At 36.8% G+C, this 23,250-nt stretch overlaps 1 protein-coding gene across 8 annotated transcripts in view; it reads left to right on the top strand.

Annotated features, from left to right (window-relative positions):
* The window catches only part of LOC120627238 (embryonic polarity protein dorsal), a 76,843-nt gene that overhangs the window by 30,047 nt on the left and 23,546 nt on the right, over positions 1 to 23,250 (top strand). For 5 of the 8 annotated variants that reach the window (XM_039895139.1, XM_039895130.1, XM_039895131.1 and 2 more), the window contains 3 exons: positions 189 to 254; positions 11,009 to 11,144; positions 20,231 to 20,383. In XM_039895139.1, coding sequence (XP_039751073.1) covers positions 189 to 254; positions 11,009 to 11,144; positions 20,231 to 20,383 — 355 coding nt within the window. The remainder of the gene's footprint in view (positions 1 to 188; positions 255 to 11,008; positions 11,145 to 20,230; positions 20,384 to 23,250) is intronic. The other 3 variants (XM_039895132.1, XM_039895138.1, XM_039895134.1) reach the window with 1 other exon arrangement.

Genomic DNA, 23,250 nt, shown 5'->3' with positions numbered 1-23,250 from the left:
ATAATTTACTCGGACTTTTGACAACGTTTGTAAAACAAAATCAGAAGCACAGGATTTTTGACTCTAAATTGAGCTACATTAGGTCCATTTTACTTTGAAGATACAAAATTTTGATACTCGAAAACGACTCTTCGATTGCGAGCGAGCTAATCTTGTACTATGGCTACAGGTATCGGTTTATTTTGCAGAGGCCGCTCTGCCGTTAGAGAGCGATGACGGCGAACAACCCCCCAACCTGAATATTAGCGATGTCAGTGAGTATCCAGTCTCATACCTATCTTTTATATACCACAAAAATGTCTTGGGTTGCTTTTAGTGCACCTATCATTGTATATTACACGGCTCGTACTCACTGCAAAGAACGGTTAATTTTTTTTTACATAATTTACCACGTACAATCTTAGTTTTACTTTAGAAAAGTACAGCTCCGGATCTACGATTTGTTAGAACCGGGGCTGAAACTTGATAAATTACTAAAAAAAAAGCCAAAAACAAGGGTGCATTTCCGATACGCTTTAGTCTTGTATTGTGACACAGACGATGCAAAGGTACCTCATGGTGCCTAAGTCGTTATCAACAGTTTGTTCTTATGAATAGAACTCTGTTATTTACCATTTATTCTTAACCCTTTGTATGTAATGTAAATGGCAAATAAAAAGTTTAGTAAGTCATACTCATGCTATTTATATACCTACTTAAAACATCCGAAGAGATAATAAAAGTAATATTTTACTTCTTTTTCCTTATTTTGTTCTTCTTATTCACCCGATAACCTTTAAAAACGGACGATTTTTAATCAAGTAGTAGTTAAAATTATATTTTTCCGCTTTTTATTTTGTTGGCATGTTTGACCTCTAATGACATCATTTAATAACTGCTATTTTTAATTAATAATTTAGATAAAAGAAGAAGATATTTTAACAATTAGGCTTAATATCTAAAATATAAAGAGACAGTTAAGATGAATACCTCTGTAAACTTCCTCCACTGCTGGAATACAGGCATCTAATCACTATTGGATAGAAGCAGGGGTTTACTTCATGACATGTTATGAAAATTAAGCTTAATATTCTATACCAAATGTGTCGTCTTTGCTATACCAAGGTATAAAACCTTTCTATAAGAAAGGCATAAAAGGCGACAGGCGGCATTTGGCAAATTGTTCACTAACAATTATTCATTGTAAAGTCAACATCTCCCGAGGATGCTCCGGTTTCGGAGCGAAACGTGCGTAGAGGGTACATTGCCGAAGATTTGTTTGGTGTGGAGTAGTGTGTGGAGGATTGAAGAAATGATAAATTACACCATACCATTTTATCTTGTATTTGCTATGGAAGAGTGAGGAGGCCTCCTGACACAGGTATTTTGATGCTTAGTAGGAGGTCTCCACAACATATATCATTTACAATGTAAGAAACGAAATAAACGATTTTTTCTACCATACGGATTCTCCTATTTTTCGCGGAGTATAGCAAATTAAGCTTAATTTTCATAACATCTAATCACTATTCACTGAGCAGATGGGTTTAAAGGTAGCAGTAGCACAGACAACGCTGCTGCCCGTTCTCCGTTATATTCTCTTAAAGCCGGTTTTACACCGCGAGCGGAGTGGACCCATTAATGACTCCTTTCAACTCGCAAGAGTAAACTAATTTATAAGCACTTGAAACGTCAGTCTGTTTGTAGTGACGCTACCACCGGTTCGGAAGGCAGATTCCACTGAGAAGAGCCGGCAAGAAACTCAGATTGCTCTTTTACAACATGATTTTATATTGTTAAACTTTCTCTTATCTCTCTCTCTATCTTAAGAATTTTTCTCAATAAATAGCTGAGCTGAAAGGACCGAGCGAGCCGAGAGTTGAAATGAACTCGCTCAGATTTAGGCAGCGGAGCGGATTCATTACGGAATCCGATAGACTCGCAGTGATAAATTACATTGCAGTGTTCCACAGAGAAAAAGGTGAGAGGGACGGATCAAACGGGTAAAAAGTACTTGAAAATGAGTCCGCTACGTCAAGGTCTCGGCAACTAGTTTGAAACGGACTAATTTGCAGTTTTCTTACCCCAGCAACCAATTTAAAACACAAACTGCACTCAATCTCTGTGGACATTGGTAAATTTTAATTTCTCATTTTCCGTTCAGCTCTCTCCAAATCCCTCTTTTTGCAGTGGAAAACAAAAGACGAAACTCTGTGTTCGTGGAAACGTAAATTATTCCCGTCCCAGCCGTAAATTATTGCCCGCTCAGAACCCTTACGCGTTGGAAAACTGAGTATAGTCGCCTGGAAGAGAGGTGTCAACTGTATTCTGATCTGCCGTTGCCACACGGCATACCGCAGTAATAACGTCAAAACTCATACCAAACTTTTATATATGCGCAAGAGCATTTAACAGAGCTTTGCATGCAATGTACGTTTACATGGTTTTTTGTAGGACGCGGACGTGTTCCTTACGTGCCCTTTCAGTCAGGTGAGCCATCGTCTTGGTCCGTCAATTATAATTATAAAACAAAAATGGATAACGCTGTGTTATACCCACAGTTATTGATGTCGAAAGATCATCTATAATATGATAAAAGGGGCAATTTTTATCGTTTTTTTAAATATAAATATTCAGACTTTAATTTTAATAATGAAACTATGGAAATAATAATTACAAACTAAAATTAATATTTATAATAAATATAAGCCGTCTAACTGTTCACTTATAGGCATAGTACCCAAAATGCTGGCGCCATTGCCCCTAAGTCTAGTAGACTTAGCCGTTGTGCTAAATAAGCGCCAGCTCTTGGGTCACCAGACGTAAGGACCAATTTTTGTTACACTATGTTAGTATAATTTTTCGTGTCCGAAGACCATGGCCCTAGAGTCTCAAACGCAAGCGCCGCAAAAACGTAGTCATTACAAATAACGGAGTATTTACGGCGCTTAAGCATTTGAGCAGATTCGGCAGCTGCTGCCGCTTTTTGGGACGTACTCGGCAAGTGAGAAGCTGCCAACGTATCAACGCAGGTCGCATCCCACACCAGCGCACGCCCCATCGACCACGGTACTATAGTCATACCGTCTGGTCTCTTGCCATCATCCCTGAACAAACCGGGAGGTTCCAATTGTGCAGGAATAGACGCAGAGGCCAGAGCGCGACGGACTATATCATTGATAGCGCCGTGACGATACAAACGGCAAGCACTTCGATTACAACTGAGCCCATGGTGACCCAATTGATCGAATGCCACAATGGCAGTAATGAGGCTCGCATACCTTAATTCCCAAGCGTAAACATACGGCCACACGAAGCGATGTCCGGTAGAGTACCGTCCCTAAGCTGTGAGATGGCACAGCGTGTAGCCAGTGACCGGACTCCTTTTCGGATACCGCTATAATTCGCGCATTATCCGATGCCGACGTGCATTGTGCGACGAGACCCGCGTGCGCTAAGATAACACGCGGTTTATCCCAAAGGCCTTGACATTTCACAGCCGAAGGGAAGCTCTTACCAGGACAAGAAGCACTCCAGGCTGACCTCGCATCCACAAGACTCTGCACCAGAACATCAGACGGACATGACAGATTAAGGATCTGACTGATGAGTGGGGCAGAAGCGGAAGATAGGAATGCTGGGAGTGCTACGCTTGTAATGGAGCGTATGCCTAAGCCCCCGTATTTAACAGGAAGGCTGGCTTGAGTCCAAGCGCGGTCATCGAAATGTAAATTTAAAATTTTGTTGCATAGAGTGTCTTTAAGAGAAGCATCTAAAATGGATGTCAAAACAGGATATTTCCAAAAGGGACAGCAACGTAAGAGGTACATAAATTTTGGGGCAAACAAACATAAACGTAATATATAAATGGCCTTGTGTGGTTTTATGTCCAATAGGCGGTACGAATATGTGTTAAAATTAAGCCATTTAGAATTTAACAAACGAGAAAATGCATCGTTGAAACACCCAGACAAAAACGTCGTTATCAGAGGAATTTATTCGGAGGAGGATTTGCTGGACTGCACAATTTTGGAACTTAAAACTGCTGAATTTTCTCTGGTCTTGTTGACAAGACGTGTTGCTAAGCGATTTAGCGTTCCGATACTACTTCGCGTAAGAACCGATTAGAGGTGTGTTTACCTCCTTGTTCAAAAATACGATAATTACACAGACATTTATGCCTGCTTTTACTAAACCTAGGAACCACTATAATTGAATGCCTAATGATTTAGACGATGTCTAGAAAAAACACATTTTACCAACTCTTAGGTGATAACTATTGGGCAAATAATTACACAGACATTTATGCCTGCTTTTACTAAACCTAGGAACCACTATAATTGAATGCCTAATGATTTAGACGACGTCTAGAAAAAACACATTTTACCAACTCTTAGGTGATAACTATTGGGCAAATAATTACACAGACATTTATGCCTGCTTTTACTAAACCTAGGAACCACTATAATTGAATGCCTAATGATTTAGACGATGTCTAGAAAAAACACATTTTACCAACTCTTAGGTGATAACTTTTGGGCAAAGGTAGATGTATGATTTAATGATTTCCTATTTAAACGATAGAATACAAAAAGTTGACGTTAATGGAAAGCGGTCTAACGGGTCATTTGTGAAAATAGGTGTCCCTCAGGGGTCTATATTAGGACCTTTTCTGTTCCTCATTTACATGAATGACCTTCCTTACCTTGCTAAGGACAATCACGGGATAGTATTGTTTGCGGATGACACATCACTGATGTTTAAAATCAAACGACATGAAACAAATCTTGACGATGGAAACAAATGTCTTGCTAAAGTAGTACAATGGTTTTTGGTCAATAATTTAGCTCTGAACGGAAAAAAACCAAGTGTATTAAATTCACGTTACCTAATGTTCAACGAGTAAAAACCATTGCAGAACTTAATAAAGAGGAGTTGGATCTGGTAGATACAACAATATTTCTAGGTATAACGTTAGATGCTAAACTTCAATGGGGCCCACATATAAATAATTTAATGAACAGACTTAGTTCTGCAGCATACGCGGTTAAAAAGATTCGTCACATGACAAATATAGAAACTGCTAGGCTTGTGTATTTTAGTTATTTTCACAGCATTATGTCCTACGGCATTTTTTTATGGTGTAATGCTGCTGATATAGATTATATTTGCAAAGGTACCTCATGGTGCCTAAGTCGTTATTGTGTTGGTAACAGTTTGTTCTTATGAATAGAACTCTGTTATTTACAATTTATTCTTAACCCTTTGTATGTAATGTAAATGGCAAATAAAAAGTTTAGTAAGTCATACTCATGCTATTTATATACTTAAAACATCCGAGAGATAATAAAAGTAATATTTTACTTTTTTTTTCCTTATTTTGTTCTTCTTATTCACCCGATAACCTTTAAATACGGACGATTTTTAATCAAGTAGTAGTTAAAATTATATTTTTCCGCTTTTTATTTTGTTGGCATTTTTGACCTCTAATGACATCATTTAATAACTGCTATTTTTAATTAATAATTTAGATAAAAGAAGAAGATATTTTAACAATTAGGCTTAATATCTAAAATATAAAGAGACAGTTAAATTCAAATTCAAATTCATTTATTTCAAGTAGGCCTACTTTATAAGCACTTTTGAAACGTCAAGTATGCATGTTTGTGTGACTCTAACACTCGGACTGGTGTGACTCTACCATTCGGACTCGGAAAGCAGATTCTACCGAGAAGAGCCGGCAAGAAACTCAGTAGTTGCTCTTTTCCAACATCAACATTTACAATCATTTTGCTATCTTGCGGGAGATGAGAGCGAGGCTGGCTGCTTCCATTCTACCTTGTCATTGAGGAACTCATCAAATGTATAGTAACCTCGCTGTACTAGATGCGTTTTTACACATTTTTTAAATGTATGCATTGGTAGGTCAAGAATTTGCTTAGGAATCATGTTGTAAAAGCGTATACTCAACCCCACAAAGGAGTTCTGCACCTTTCGCAGTTAAGATGAATACCTCTGTAAACTTCCTCCACTGCTGGAATACAGGCATCTAATCACTATTAGATAGAAGCAGGGGTTTACTTTGCGGAGATCCATGATATGTTATGAAGATTAAGCTTAATTTGCTATACCAAATGTGTCGTCTTTGCTATACCAAGGTATAAAACCTTTCTATAAGAAAGGTATAAAAGGCGACAGGCGGCATTTGGCAAATTGTTCACTACCAATTATTCATTGTAAAGTCAACATCTCCCGAGGATGCTCCGGTTTCGGAGCGAAACGTGCGTAGAGGGTACATTGCCGAAGATTTGTTTGGTGTGGAGTAGTGTGTGGAGGATTGAAGAAATGATAAATTACACCATACCATTTTATCTTGTATTTGCTATGGAAGAGTGAGGAGGCCTCCTGACACAGGTATTTTGATGCTTAGTAGGAGGTCTCCACAACATATATCATTTACAATGTAAGAAACGAAATAAACGATTTTTTCTACCATACGGATTCTCCTATTTTTCGCGGAGCAGATCGCTCTTTTCCAACATGATTTTATATTGTTAAACTTTCTCTTATCTCTCTCTCTATCTTAAGAATTTTTCTCAATAAATAGCTGAGCTGAAAGGACCGAGCGAGCCGAGAGTTGAAATGAACAGCTGATAAAATCTGTCGTGTACAAAACACGTTTTTATAACGAGTCCTTTGGTGTATTTGTATATTAAAAAGTGAAGCAAAAACTTTGCATCCCCGTTTACGAAAATTGCGCGGATAGAGGACTATGATTTTTCCAAACTTATAGTTAATATAGAGCTAATATTTAATGCTAATATTTTGCACTGTTGTTTTTGTTTTATAAACGTTCTGTCGAAAGCCAAATCTTAAGAATTAATCAAGTTTAAACTTTAAAGAATGTGAATAAGATCCATTTTACACCAATGTTTAAGTATTATATTCCATACTCAAAAACGACTCATCGAATGCAAGTGAACAAATCTTGTGCTAGAGCTGCAGGACCGACAGCTTAACGTGCTCTCCGTGGCACGTGGATTGATCAATTTCCAAACTTCGGACTGGTACCTACTAAGAATTTCTTGATAGAAAAACCTAATTCTATTAATAGTTAGAAAATTTCTCAAATATTTTATTCAGTCCTTGCCTTGAAGGCCTTATATATATATACCTATGTGGCAGACTTTTATGTAACTAGTATAGTTGGCCTTAATTGAGGGTTTTGCTGCCGTCTGCTGAGGGGCTACATTTAACTGATAATACAACCTTACCGTTTAAAAATGAATTAATAAAATTTGTTCACTTTGACGAAGTTCCTTTGGCAGGGGGGATGAAGATGTGTAAAATCGTCAAACATCTTCATCCCCTCTACCATAGGAACTAACCTGAATATGGGGATAAAAGCTATCCTATCTTACAAGTTAGATCAAATTTCTCACAGTGTGTTAATTTGATTAAACTCGGTTAAGTAGAGGAGTCCATCGCGGGCAAACAACGTGACGCGTAATTTATATATATTAAGATGATAATAATAGTAATAATAATAATAACATATATTTGCTAGAAATGTGGATCCCAATAAGTTGTTTAACAATTATTAAAAACACTCCTACACAATCTTCTGTCAACGACAGTCTGCAAATAAATAAAATAAAAATATAATACGACAATACACACATCGCCATCTAGCCCCAAAGTAAGCGTAGCTTGTGTTATGGGTATCTTAGTACCCATAACACAAGCTGACTGATAAATAATTGTATGAATAATATACATAAATACTTATAATATAAAGATAAACACCCAGACACTGAAAAATATCCATGTTGATCACACAAATATTTTCCAGTTGTGGGAATCGAACCCATGGCCTTGGACTCAGAAAGCAGGGTTGCTGCTCATTGCGCCAGTCGGCCGTCTTTTCTGATTCTGCTTAATAATATACCAATCTGTATTCTCTACTCATTGGCAAAATAAAATCCTACAGAATTTTGTAAAACGTTAAAGTACGTACTTACACTTTCGTACACGCACAAAAAACTCGCGCGGTGTGAATGTCTCGTGGCCACGTTGAACGTAAACATGTTGACGACATATCGCGCATGCCTCACGCGAGCTTATGTGGGTTCGGGTTTATGAATTCATGTTATACGTGTAAAACCGATACAAGATGTGATCCAATACCATTGCGTTGCGTTTTCCCCAAACTACGGGGATTTCCTGATAAGACCAAGTCAATTGTTATTACAATATAATAATATAATTATCATGATTATTATCAGCCTTATTATTATTAATGTTGTGTCCAAGCTTTATATATTATACTAGCTGTTGCCCGCGACTTCGTGTGCGTTTGATTTTGTTTTTAAAGTATTCAGAATCGCTAAGCCTCAAATGAGTATAAGTAGTATAAATAACATGTGACTGTCGATTAATTATAGACAAATAATTTGCAATAAAATAAAATTGCGACTATAATTAAAGATCTAAGCTAACCTATCTCTTAAGTTGGAGCAGACTGCTCACGGTGTGCCAATTTAATGTAAAATCGTTTAAGTAGTTTAGGAGTCCATCGCGGACAAACATCGTGACAGGAGATTTATATATATTAAGATAAACCATTCTGCTCAAATTGTGTGTATTTAGTTAAGGCAGCGTAAAAGTTGTCTGCCTTGTTGGTCTAGTGGTTGGCTTATTTGAAGATCGCCTAGATTCGATTCCCGGGTCATGCTAATTGTTAGGAAAGAGTGCGCTTAGCCGTCTGATGCGGCACCAACCAGCATTGAAGCATCGTGGTGGGTTTATGATCTAAAACCCTCTTCTCGGTGAGAGTACTGTACCCAGCAGTGCAACAAGGAAAACCGCTTTCCTAATTCTTGGTTGGTTGGTACTGAAATTTTCTACAGAAATTGAGCATGGTACCTTGATCCATAGTTAAACATGCTTAGCCTAAACACAAGGCAAACGAGGAAGTTAGATTAGTATGAATAGGATAAGGTGCAATTAAATGTTTAAAAAAAAACGGCTTTATAGGTTATTGTAGCCAAATGTATTCAGTTAATCACCTACGCGTGAACGAAGTCCCAAGGCCGCGGCACGTGCAGAGGTCGTCAAACTGCGAAATAACCGACCTGTAAATACAAATTGACGACCACTGCCGCCCGGCGTCTTACTTTCACTCGCTCTCGGGTTTTCCCCGCATCAGAAATAACTGAAACGGGTGTGAACTGTGTCCAAATGCGGATGTTCGAATTACGAAACAGCAACGCTATCAATGCAAGATCGATGCGAAAATCGCATTCCGCTGAACGAACGATTCGTTGTCAAGTTCTTTTTTGAGTTATAAATATTATTCATTGTACTTTTTTCAAATCACGAGTCTTCTTCTTTGACGGCCGACTGGTGCAGTGGGCAGCGACCCTGCTTTCTGAGTCCAAGGCCGTGGGTTCGATTCCCACAACTGGAAAATGTTTGTGTGATGAACATAAATGTTTTTCAGTGTCTGGGTGTTCATCTTTATATTATAAGTATTTATGTATATTATTCATAAAAACATTCATCAGTCGTCTTAATACCCATAACACAAGATACGCGTACTTTGGGGCTAGATGGCGATACTTGTATTGTCGTAGTCTATTTATTAAAAAAAATTAAAATTATAAATAATGTTTCGTTAAACATTACAATATGCCAGGGCCGCTTCAAATGGGAACCAAGCGTCAAAAACAATAAACTAACCTAACCTTAACAAACATAAATATGACAATAATCACAGATTTTTAATACTAGGTCTCATTATCAACTATCTCGAAATCTCTGTTAAATGTGGATAAACTACGATAAGAGATAAACTTGTTAATATAAACTTAACAATACGCAAAGCCTTACACTATAAAAACTGTATAGTAAGTTGAACTTGGTACCTCGTATGAATGAATTGAGTTTGAACAAAATAATGAATCAACGGTAATCCACGCAGAAACGTTATACAATGGATTACATCACGTCACTATTACCTTGTCATGATTGATAAGCGAACATAATCGTCCACATATTATCTCTCCGATAGAGAAATATATGTAGATATATTATATCTTTTAGACATACCTACTCCTATTAAAGATGAGAGATACTTAAGATGCAATGTGATAATATCCAGAGACAGTTTCGAATATCACTTGACGACCTCCCTGGCGCAACGGTGAGCGCTGTACGAGGTCCCGGGTTGGATTCCGACAGGGGCATTTTTGGAATTTATTTTTTCTGAATTTCTCTGGTCTGGCCTGGTGGGAGGCCTTGGCCGTGGCTAGTTACCACCCTAATGATAAAGACGTGCCGCTAAAGCGAGTCAGTGATTTGGGGGTGTGACTACCAAACTCCCTAACAGGTTAGCTCGCTACCATCTTAGAGTGCCTCGTTACTTACCACCAGGTGAGTTTGCAGTCAAAGACTAACCTGTAGTGGAATAAAAAAAAATACTTAGTATTAAAAAAATCATATCGAAAGAATCAGTCGGATTAAAAAAATAATCCTCCCCGGAACTTTGAAAAGTTTATTGTTATTTATGTTTATTATACAATTTTTTTTCTAAGCTACAACCCAAAGTATGTGTACACAACTTGGAATTAAAATAACAAAAAGTAAAGATAAAATTAAAGTTGAATCAATGAAAAAATATTATAAATATAATTTCCTTAATGATTATGTTGATTAGTGCTGAATAATTTGATTTTTAAAAATATCTATCCTTTTGTTAAAAATGTCAATATTACGATTACTTGATATTAAATCATTATAAAGGCACATGCGAACGATTTATATTTTTAATCTGGTGTTAACGCTAGTAGTATTCTACTAGCTACTAGAATAAGCTACTCTATTACTAGTTAAATAAAATCCACTTTCCTTCAACGTCATAACTTTTCGTTATTCGAAAACGACTCCTCTACTACGAGCGACCAAATCTTGTAGTAATGCTAATATAATAATACGGAACTGTTGTTAACCCTCGTGTTTGTGTGTGCAGTGGACGCCATAACGCGAGCGGACCCGCTGTTCGGCGCGGGCCCCATGAGCGTGGAGGGGATGCCGCGCCAGCTGGCGCCCGCGCCGGGCCAGCCCTACGTGCGCATCGTCGAGCAACCTGCTGGCAAAGCCCTCAGGTAACACCACCATCACCAACACCATCACCATCTCCATCTCCATATCTATATCTATCTCCATCTCCATCTTCGTCTCCATCTTAACAATAAAAACTTCCTGCGTACTTTTACATCTGACGAATGACCCTTTGTTTTAACCTTTCTTAAAGTTTTGTTTTTAATTTATTAATAAGTAACATTTAGATGCACAAGTGTCCTTATATTTAATTTCTCAACAAACTGGACAGCCAGTTTGTTGGCGGCTTGGCGCTCTTATTCTAGATTGAACCTAATGCACCTCATACAAATTTAACAAGAAAAGCGGTGAAAAACTAAAAAAAATATTCTTATCGCCTCGTTTACTGATTGACAGTTTACAAACGAGCTCTTAAGAAAAACTTGCTTTTTTGTAGTCACTTCATTCATTTCGAGTTGACGGTAGTTATTTTACCTCTAATATTCTACACGCTTACCATAAAATGTGGGAAATGGAGAAAGTTTGTGAACTAGCAACATTCCGCGGGTGTGAAGTGAGACGTGCTCTAGCCGTCTCTGTTTTTGGACACAATGACTGATTGAAGATTTGTGTATGTATAATCTGAAATAAGATTAATTCGATTCGATTTTTGAATGGACACTTGCCCATAACCACCTGAGGGGTTGCTACGGCGTCTCCATGAGAAGAGCCCCAGGGCTCGACGACATCGGGGGGAAGGGGGAGACATCAACCCGAGGGTGCCTCCTGCGAGGGCTCGCCCCCGTGACCGTGGTAAGGATCCACGTCCGGATGACGTGAGAAATCGGGGCCCTCGTCTTCGCCGGCGAAGACTCTGTGTTGGCTGTGTGTTTGTGTGCTGTTGGGACACATTGTGGTTAGTTATTTGATCGTCAGACATGCTTCGGTCGTCGCCACCTAGGCACGACGTCGGGGGCGGGGTGTCAGACTTCTTTTTTAAAATATAATTATAATATAATTAATTTAATAAATACATACCTTTTTATATAGCCCTGAAGAACTGCATAGATTAAATACTGTTTTGTTATTTGAACCTCATGATGGAATCCTCTTTACCCAAGTTACAGTACAAGTTCGAGCTAATTAATAATGAATGTTGTAATAAAAGCAATACTTGTGCAATAATAATTATACTGCAATGAGTATACAATTGTATAATGTGAGTAGGTTTGATTTCTTTATTTCTGTCTGGCGTTTTCGCGCAGTCATGTTGGATGAGTGCCTATCCGTCGGCGGTTCAGACACTGACGTCACATCTCACGGCTACGTAGATGAAGGCCAGTGTGTTCATTTTTTACTGACGGATCCGTCAGTTCCGATTGTTTTAAACAATAGTCGTATCCGAGTTTCGGTGATTGAAATCCGATTCGGTAATTTATCGGATAACTAACGAATTGCGGTTAATCCCCCCTAGGACCGAATCGATCGCGACGAATTATTAACATACTTCCAAAATAGACTGTTGTTATAAGTAGAATATGCACTATTGCCCGTTTTCACTAAACCTAGGAAACGCTTAAATCTGATGAATGAATGAATGAATACACTTTTATTGTACACCAAAGAAACAAAAAGTAGTTACAAATATATAAATACAATCAAGAGAGTACAATTTGGTGGCCTTATCGCTACATAGCGATTTCTTCCAGGCAACCAATGGCGTAAAAGGAAAAAACGTAGAAAAGAGGTAGGTGGTGCAATAAATAAGATTTAAAAATTATACAAATATATAAATATAAATAATATATATATATATATATATATATATATATATATATATATATATATATATATATATATATATATATATATATATATATATATATATATAAATATAACTATAATATATATATATAAATATATTACATATAACATCCCCAATTAGTATGAAATACATAAATAATTCAAATTACACACTTAAAATGATTCGCTTCAACGTTGTTCGGCTGAAAGAGACAAATAATGATCCTTCACTAGTTTCTTGAAGGTCCCAATCGATTGTGCCTCACGGATATCTAACGGCAAGGCGTTCCATAATTTAATAGCCTGAACCGTAAATGATCCGTTGAAGAAGGAGGATTTGTGACCAGGCACCTTCAAGACTAACTTCCTCGTAGAACGAAGTTCGTCTGGGAGTCCTACAAATTTAAACCTCTCTTTTAGATAAAGAGGAGTAGAAGGATGAAACAAAACACAGTACAGAATAGAAACAATGTGCAAATTCCGGCGAAGTCTGATAGGTAACCACTTGAGACGAGACCGAAATTGAGAAATATGATCATATTTGCGCAACCCAAATATGAAACGAATGCTAGAATTCTGGAGTCTCTCAAGTTTATTTAACTGATCTTCAGTTAAGTTAACATAGCTTGCGTCAGCGTAGTCAAGAATGGGAAGGAGTAGAGTCTGTGCGAGCATAATTTTGGTAGGTATAGGAAGTAAATACCGAAGACGACGCAAAGAGCCTAGAGCTGCAAATGTCTTTCTGCTGATCTCATTAATATGGTACGTCCAACTTAAGGTTCGGTCAAGATAAATGCCCAAGTTCTTTACATTTTCACAGTATGGGACTGTGACACTATCAAACTCAATGGAGGGGAGGGAAAACCAGTAAATCCTTGAAATCTGCCTTCGACTGCCAATAACAATAGCTTGAGTTTTTTTTGGATAAACGTTAAGGCCATGCGCTTTACTCCAATTTGAAATAACGCGCAAGTCTTTGTTAATGCTAGCTATTGCGATTGGAAGATTATCAAAGGTTGACTGGGTGTAAATTTGGACATCGTCAGCATACATATGGTAGAGAGAAGATATATTCCGAGTAATGGAGTTGATGAAAATAGAAAAGAGTAATGGAGATAGCACGCCGCCTTGAGGTACGCCAACAGTAATATCACACCATGAGGAATGAGATTCCTCAGTGTGAATACGCTGCCGACGACCATGAAGATAACTATGAAACCAGTCAATCACTGATGGAGATATGTTAAGAGAACGCAACTGACTCAACAGAATGTCGAAATCTACCGTATTAAAAGCATTACTGAAGTCCAGCAATACCAGAACTGTGAGCAGTTTATTGTCCATACCCCAACGTATATCATCGGTAACTTTAATAAGAGCAGTAGCCGTACTATGCCCAGGACGAAAACCGGATTGGAATGGATTATGCAAGCAATTTCGATTAATGAAAAGGTTCAGCTGTTGGTAAATGAGCTTTTCAAGGGCTTTGGAAAGAAAGGGTAAAATAGAGATGGGACGAAAATCAGAGAAGCTAGCTGGAAGAGCCTTCTTAGGAAGAGGTATAACATGAGCGCTCTTCCAAGCCTCAGGAAATTTGGAAGTGAAAACAGATTCATTTAATAAGTGAGTAATGACAGGAGCTATAACATCAAGAAGAGGAACCAGCATATTACGGCTAATATCGTCGCTACCGACAGCATTTGAGGCAATGGACATAATGCTCTTCTTAACATCACATGCAGTAAACTGACTAAACTCAAACGGAGGATAATTAGAGGTTGGAATTGTAGATAGAGAAAGAATAGTACGCATTTTATCTGAACTATCAAAAGAGTTAGAAGGGTTGGAAAAATATTGATTTAAAAGTTCAACATCAACATGAGAAGGTGAAGAATTTCTGGATGATTTACCAATTCCAACAGTTTCAAGAAACTTCCAAACTCTGGAAGAGTCGCCGTTTTCGACAGATGTATGAATATGGCGTCGCTGTGCATCTCTACATAATGTATTGCAGCGATTCCTGATCTTATGATATTTTCTTTCATTTTCAGCAGATTTTTTGCTCTTAAATTTAGACTTGGCTAAATTTTTCTTTAAAATTGTATTTTTTAATTCATCAGTAAGCCAGGGCGCAGGTAAATGTTTAATCTTGACAGATTTAATAGGTGCATGTATGTCATACAGTTGTGTGAGTAAAGAACAGAAAATTTCAACTTTCACATTAATACAAGATGCGGATTCTACAGCAGACCAGTCAACATTACGAGCATCATCACACAATCGATCAACATCCATACCACCAAAATTACGTCGCAGAAGTATTTTAGGTTTATTTTTTGGAGGGCGCAGTTTATACGACAGAAAAATTAAATCATGATAAGAAAAGGCATCAGCAGAACATTGCCCGTGCTGAGAAACAAGATCGGGAGAAGACACAATTATTATGTCAAGAAGAGAATGATGCCTAATGATTTGAGTGATGCGTAGAGAAAAAAAACGTTTCACCAACTCTTGGAATTACAAACAACGTTAGGCGCCATCTCAAGTTACAACACTGATTCGGCAATGCGTAATGTTTTGGGAAACTCTGAACTGACACTTGACAGATGAAAAATTTAGTATTTTTTTAAACTTTAAATCCAAAGGAAAAATGAAAAATATCATAATACAAACACAAACCAAAACTTGTGACAAGAATCATAGACAAGTTAGGGTTATATAAGTTGTCTAGTAAAATCGATTGGTGAGAGTTAAATGTATGCCTAGGAATCTTCTTTGATTAGGCGTTACTTACTCAGATATTGCATTGTTTGTCGTAAGTGAAAACCGACATGTATGTGGTTTTTTATCGCTGTCTTATAAATGTAGTTCCAAATGGGTAATTCGGGAATTATAGTTCATGAATTTTCCCTGGCTGTGGGCAGTTACCCTCCTATCGACATCAACGAAAGACGTGCCGCCAAGATTTATAGAGTACAATATTGCGTTGAAACCCTTAAAGGGTAAGGGTTTCAACGTAAACGTAACATAACTGTACCAGGGGTTCCCAACCTTTTGAAGCCAGCGGTGCTTTTGCAAGTTAAGAAATTTGTCACGGCGCCCGCGCCCTAACCTAGCTAGTTGAAATGGATAAGTACTTGTTATTCAGGCAGACAGGCGCACACAGTAATTATGAAACTACTGAAATCATAAAAAAAAAAATTTAACAAACAATTAAGATAAATAAAACTACCCTAACAATGGGATACCTGAGCTTTGTGATCGCCACACAAGTGTGGGATATTTGACAATAAAATTATTATGTCAATTATTTTGTTCATAAAATAAATTTTAAAAAGCTTTTTATACAACGTATATTATTCGACTAGTCATGTGCTTTCATTTCCATATTAAGGGGATTTGTCAAAAACCGATTTTCATCAAACGTAGCTAAGAACACTCCCGACCTTCAAACAAATAAAACAAAATCAGTTCATTCGTTCAGGAGCTACGATGCCAAAGCCAGACACACACAACCATGCCAAAGCCGGACACACACAACCATGCCAAAGCCAGACACACACAACCATGCCATGCCAACCACCATGAAGTTTATTACTTTTATGCATGTAGGTGTAAAAGGTCGAGGAAACATGAGCTAAACAAACGTAAATACATAAAAAATACTTCCACATAATTAGAGTGCAAAAAATAAAACTACCAGGCGTACATGAGTGCAGAGTACTCGACTGTCATTGTTTTCCTGTTAACTGTTTATAAGTATGCCGAGTAGCGACCGACTGATAACATGCAATCATAGAATTTTACTATTACTCCTATGTTATTGAAGGTTTTTTTTATTCCGCTACCCTTACTACAATCTGGGGTTAAGTGATGATACTAATATGGTAGCGGTCTTACCTGCAAGGGGTATGACCGTAATATTAACCTATGCTCTATCGGTTCAACACATCGTACCGTTACGCTAAAGTGGCGGCACTTCTTTTATGGAAGGGTTGGTAACTTGCCGCGTCCGAAGCTTCTCCTTCTACCATCGAACTGCGAGGTACCGAAAGAATCTGCACCGTTTCGTTGTTGAAATACCATCAACAGGTTCGAAGCGTTTTGCTTCTTCCTTTCTGATCCGCACCGCAAAGGCCTGGAATGTCCTCCCATCTGCCGTCTTCCCCGATACCTATAATCTGAGTACCTTCAAATCAAGAGTGAATAGGCATCTTCTAGGCCAGCGCGCTTCATCTCAGGCTACAACATCACTTACCATCGGGTGTGATTGCAGTCAAGCACGTGTCTATATATTTAAAAAAAAAAAAAGCTTCCCAAATTACCCCTGCTGAGAATCTACCCTGGGACCTAGCTAAAAACCACAGCGTCAACGCTAAGAGTAGGTATCTATAAACGCAACAAATAATAACGGCCGACATAATAAGGATTAAGGACTTGACACACGGCCGCTATAATATAAAGATGTATATTATAGCACCATACATCTCATCCATCTTTCATCTCAGAAATCGTCAGGAGACCACACACACGACAGCTATAATGTATATTTTGACATCTTCATATCTTAAGATACAGAGCGATACGAAAATTATATAGAGAGCGATACATTTATATTTATAGTTAATACATTACCGTATATTAACTAAACATCTCCTCGAAATGGATGTTCGAAATGTTTATGTGAAAGACAGAGACACAAATAGTAGAGTCGTTTGGTACAGTCAGTCAGTCTGTTCAAAATTTAAAATTTCAAATTAATTTATTTCAAGAAGGCCTAATTACTCGTAATAAGCACTTTTGAAACGTCAAGTCAGTCTGTTTGTAGTGACTCTACCACCGGTTCGGAAGGCAGATTCCACTGAGAAGAGCCGGCAAGAAACTCAGCAGATTGCTCTTTTCCAACATCATTTTAAAGTTAAACAATCTTTAGAATAAAAAAATAATTATTAATCTTTAGAATTATGTTTTGTGAGAGATGAGAGCGGAGTGGCCTGCTTCCAAGCAGCCTTGTGGTTAAGGAATTCATCAATCGTGTAGTAACCACGATTTGTTAAATGTGTTTTATTATATTGTTTAAACTTAGGTAGGTATAAAAGCATATACCCATCCCCACAAAGGATTTCGGTACTTTTCTCAGATGATATGCAGATATCACTAATTTATGTCCGTTTCTAATTAGTCGACTGTTTATATCGACTTTCGTACCCACAGTTGTTGTGTTAATTAGACCATGAAGTTCGGAAAACGTCGATCTTGATTCCCGAAAATAATCCATCTGATAATTCAATATATAAATGAAACTCTCCAAGATTTTTTCTTACATTTATGTGATCTTCGATCGACATTGTTGTTTTTGGCAAATGTGGCAATACGCGTATGATAATCGCAATCTGAATCATCTTCTGATGAACGATCTAATAAATCTAGTAATAAGTGAGCAGCGACCCTGCTTTCTGAGTCCAAGGCCGTGGGTTCGATTCCCACAACTGGAATTTTTTTGTGTTACCCTCTCTTGGTACCCATAACACAAGCTATGCTTTCTTTGGGATTAGATGGCGAAGTGTGAATTGTCGTAGTGTATTTATTTATTTATTTAAAACACCAACGACCTGTTTAACGACTTAGCAGCTGGAGAATGCGTCAATCGAGACCTATACCAATAGAATGAAGATGAAGATACATTACCTGTTGTGTGTGTGATACGTTAAGATAATTTAAAGCTATACATCCCAGGATGTAATGTACATTAATATACATTATAGCTGCCGTGTGTGAAGTCCTTTAAGTGAAATGGGTGTAATAGTTTGTCAATGTTGATGAGGAAAATATTAAAGAAAAAGAGAACGATAACGTGTTCATAAATATATAGCCTTAAAAAGTTTGTACAAAATCTGACCGTTTAAAGTGGGTCAAAATAGCGTCCAAAGAAGTCGGTTACAAACATACATACAAACATACAAGTGAAGCTAATATAAAGCGTGTAAAAGAAATGTTTTTTTTTTAATTATTAATGAATATTATCATTTTTATGAATGGTCTGCCTCTACCATCCCAATTGCTGCGCCCTAACAAGGTTTTAATTACAATTACAACTTTAAATACTATTGACTATTGTGATATTATTATGAACATTGTACGAGTGATGTAATGTAAAATGCAAATAAATCTAAATTGAGGTTTTTGGCCTGCATTCATCTCGCAGTCGTCGATCGGTCAGCCATTGTTGTGGTTTCACTCGCTTATCAGTGACACATGACATTTGCTATCGCAGCCACCGCACCGCTCGAATGTAAACACCGCTCCACCCACTATCACTCGGGGAGAATTTAATTGCGAATGTAGGCGTGAAACGTCACCAGATATAGGTACCTACCTGCATATGTTTAGTAAGATTAGCATTTAGGTATGTTTTCGGTGATCATTTAATATGTAAACATCCGATAGGCGATAGTCCTAATATTTTTTTCTATATACATATATACATATGTACAATAAAAAGTATTTTCAGTTAATTTACAACGTGTAAATTAACTGAAAATACTTTTTATTGTACACCTAAAAGAATTAAATTATAAACCAAAACAACACTAAATATAACACACAGGCGGCCTTAACGCTAAAAAGCGATCTGTAGGGTTTGGTTGTACACAAGAAGTAATATGATATACACAAATATCAAATAAAACCAAATAAAAAAAAATACCAAACATTATATCATACAAAGTATAAACAACCCAAAGGAAAATGGCACAGAAGCAAAAAAAAAAATTGGGTGGCATAAAATGCTTACATTAATAATATTTAATTTACAGTCTCTGAGACATATCTGTGAAACCGAAACGCTAATAGTTATTGAGTAAATCACTGCCATAGTTTTTAGTGAAAGAAATTAGATACAGATAACACCTCATGCAACAGTAAAATCAAGCGACTACTGTCACTTTATTAGCTACGCGTCGCGTAGTGTAGGTACTATGCACCTGTCGATCTTTAATCTTCAATAGGGTTGTCAAAAGTAAACACTAATAATGTTTTGAATTAGTTTGTATGAAAATATATATATGCTTCTTTTGATTTAAAATTTTTACAATGTCATTCCTTATGAAATATATTTATGCACTCTTCAACAGTATTTCGTCATTCGTAGCAAGCGATAAGGCCGCATTTGCGCATAAATATTTATTTACCTTTGGTTTTGTGGAACCTGTTTTCTATCTGTGCAATGAAGACTTTTCTATCTATCTTTTTCGTGTAAACCATTCAATAAATTAAAAAAATTGCATATAAAGTTTTATAAGTGGGTTTCTTGCTGTGCATAGTAATAAAAAATTGCGACTGTCCGCAGGTTCCGCTACGAGTGCGAAGGGCGGTCGGCAGGCTCGATCCCGGGCGCAAACTCCACGCCCGAGAGGCGATCGTACCCCACCATCGAAGTATGTGGGCATAAGGGCCCGGCCATCATCGTCGTGTCCTGCGTCACCAGGGAAGCGCCGTACAAGTACGTATCATTCAAAACCCTCATCATCCCGAGTACCCTTCTTAGGCTGTGATCTTCTATGCCCAATTATTCTTAGATCACACTTTACTTTTTAAATTCAAATTCAATTCTTTATTTGCGTGATTTCAGGTTAACAAAATTGATCTTATAATAAAACATAACATGTTCCGTGCTACAATCCGCCATTCTATGTTATGCAAATTATAATATCGCACCTTAATTGTAAATTATTTTTCCATTTTATACAAATGTCAGAAAATTAAGGTATCAAAACTGCGAAATTACATAACAGTATCAACATAAAATTAAATATTATAACGTATCTAGAAACACCTTAATTTAATCCTTTAATTTTAGATATTCGTCTAATGAATTAAACTGACGAAGCATAAGCAATTCAGTAATTTTAATCTTTTGTTTAGGCAGCGGTGTCAATTAACTTTAATTTGGTAATTTGTTATAAATTGTTATTGCCATACAATAAACATTTCTTTTATATAATATTTTAGTTAAGGTAAATAAGCTGCATTTGGACAGCGTGGTGACTACGGCCTAATACATACTTTTTCTAAAGTAGCTGTTGCCCGCGACTATGTTTGCGTTTTTTTTAAACATATTTTAAACTTGTAAAAAAAACGGGTGTAGTTTTTAAAAATAACTATTTCGTGTTTTCTTTCGTTTCTTGTTTACGTGTAGACCTTAAACCGATTGGAATGAATTAAAAAGTATTTTACTGCTATATAAAAACCCTTGATGAAAAACTATTTATTTGAATGATATTTAAAACTGCGATACTAATGTAATCCACCTATATTTCTACCGGCGAAAATTTTAGAGCACACAAAATCTGCTATTTCAACTTTAATATGATAGTTAGATACCCTCGCGGACTTTTTTATAGGTAAAAATAAGTATTTTAGATATGTAATACATAATTATTACGTATCATCAATAGTTTTCTCAGTGCACGCAAAATAATGAATTTGATAGGAAAAAATTAGCTTCTTTGGGTTACATTTTTGTGATTTTCTCAAGGTTCTCTATATTTTTGAAAATAAATTATAGCCTATGTTAAATCGTGATAGTTATCTTTCTTTTAGCGAAGACATAATTAAAATCGATAGAAAACGCATAAAATATCTGAGCTTAAGTGGACAAGCAGAAATTGAATACGGGCACCTAAATCTTAGGCTTAAAAATAATTGTAATATTAGTTACTATGTTGTGTTACAAAATCGTGTTTAGGGTCAATGAATGGCCTTGCCAATATCTACCCTTAAATAGCATAAGGGGGATGAATGAGTCAATACTGCAATAGTGGGGGTGATATATTATGCGTCGTGTGCGTAGGCGTTATGGGCGCTGGTGACTCACTCGCATGCTTAGGGTAAACGCACAACTGACTCGGGCCCGATCACTCATTGAATAACTTTACTGCAATAATCTAACGTTCAGTTAGAAGCAAAAATAAACTTGCAGTGCAGTACACTAGACTACACAAAATAAGCAATTCATTTAAAGGAAATTGTATACAATTTTACAATAAATTACCGGTTGATATCTTGGGGATGTCACTAAAGAAGTTCAAAGTTTGTATTAAGCGAAAGCTTATAGAAAAGTCCTATTATAGTATAAAGGATTACGTAAACGATAAAAAAGCTTGGGTGTAAACAATTGCTCTAACCAGGTTGCTTCTTAAATATTTTCTAATGACAATGTGAGATGGTGATAACAAAAAGAACACCCGGCTAAGTTTGTTGTGGGCTTCTTCTTAGACCAGGGCGCGATTGGAACCCTCGTAGCTTTAGTTTTAAGTTTACGATTGTAGTTATCGCCATCACTACTCACTGCTATGTACACATTTTGTATATAATAACGCATCAAAAGTGCCATCTATGTGCCTATTTGAATAAAGAAATATTTGACTTGACTTGACTTGACTTTTTGGACAGCTGTTAAACGCCGGTATGTATCTTCATAGAATGCAATGAGTATTCATTATACACATTAAACTGAAAAAGTTACAGAATCATCTATATTCTATCGGCTAAGTATCCTATGCTGTCTCCAGGCAATCAATGCAATGTCTGTCTATCAATGCAAAATTTCATCACAGTTGATTTAGCTGTGAAACTGGAAGCAAATTCTATATTTTTAAATCCCCTGGGAACATTACAGTGGTGTTTTTCGGAATGCATAGTATCTTATATCCTTAGGATACAAGCTTTATATGTGCCAAATTGTATTACGATTTGTGCAGAAGCTGATAAAGTACTTTAGCATTACTATAAAAATTGTAATCCATACTGGTTACGTATGAAGCCGACCGATGGATTCTTGGAAGAGTTACTGAATCGGTCAGCTGTTACGTCCATACGTAATTATTGATTATTATAATATAACCGTCCCTTTAAAAATACTCGTATGTGTTATGCATTAAGACAACCGATTGGCAACTCTTTGGAAAAGTTACTGAATTGAGCAGCTGGTGCGTCCATTTAAAATTTACAATGAGTATATAACTTATCTTCAATGAGCACCCATTTTGATAAAATTTGGCAAGCATTTATACCAGAAAATTATCCGGTTAAGATAGAAAAGTTTTGAACATTTAAAAAAACCAACTTCTGCAATAAATAAAAAAAAAGACTAAAAAGTAAATAAATTTTTGTATTAATCAAATTTTTGCTACAATTTTTTTCCAGTCACGAAGAAAAACTACTAGTAAATTTGATAGAAAACGTGGGTGTACCCCGATACACTGAATACATCAGTGTTACTTTTTCGCATGTACAGGCGTGATGTTATGTTTTCTGATTGCGTAAGCTTGTTTATGTGGTAGATGCAATCGCGGTTGATTTTCTTTT

Source organism: Pararge aegeria, chromosome 11 (assembly GCF_905163445.1).
Source record: "Pararge aegeria chromosome 11, ilParAegt1.1, whole genome shotgun sequence".
NCBI classification, from domain to species: Eukaryota; Metazoa; Arthropoda; class Insecta; order Lepidoptera; family Nymphalidae; genus Pararge; species Pararge aegeria.
This window is presented reverse-complemented; position numbering and strand designations above follow the sequence as displayed.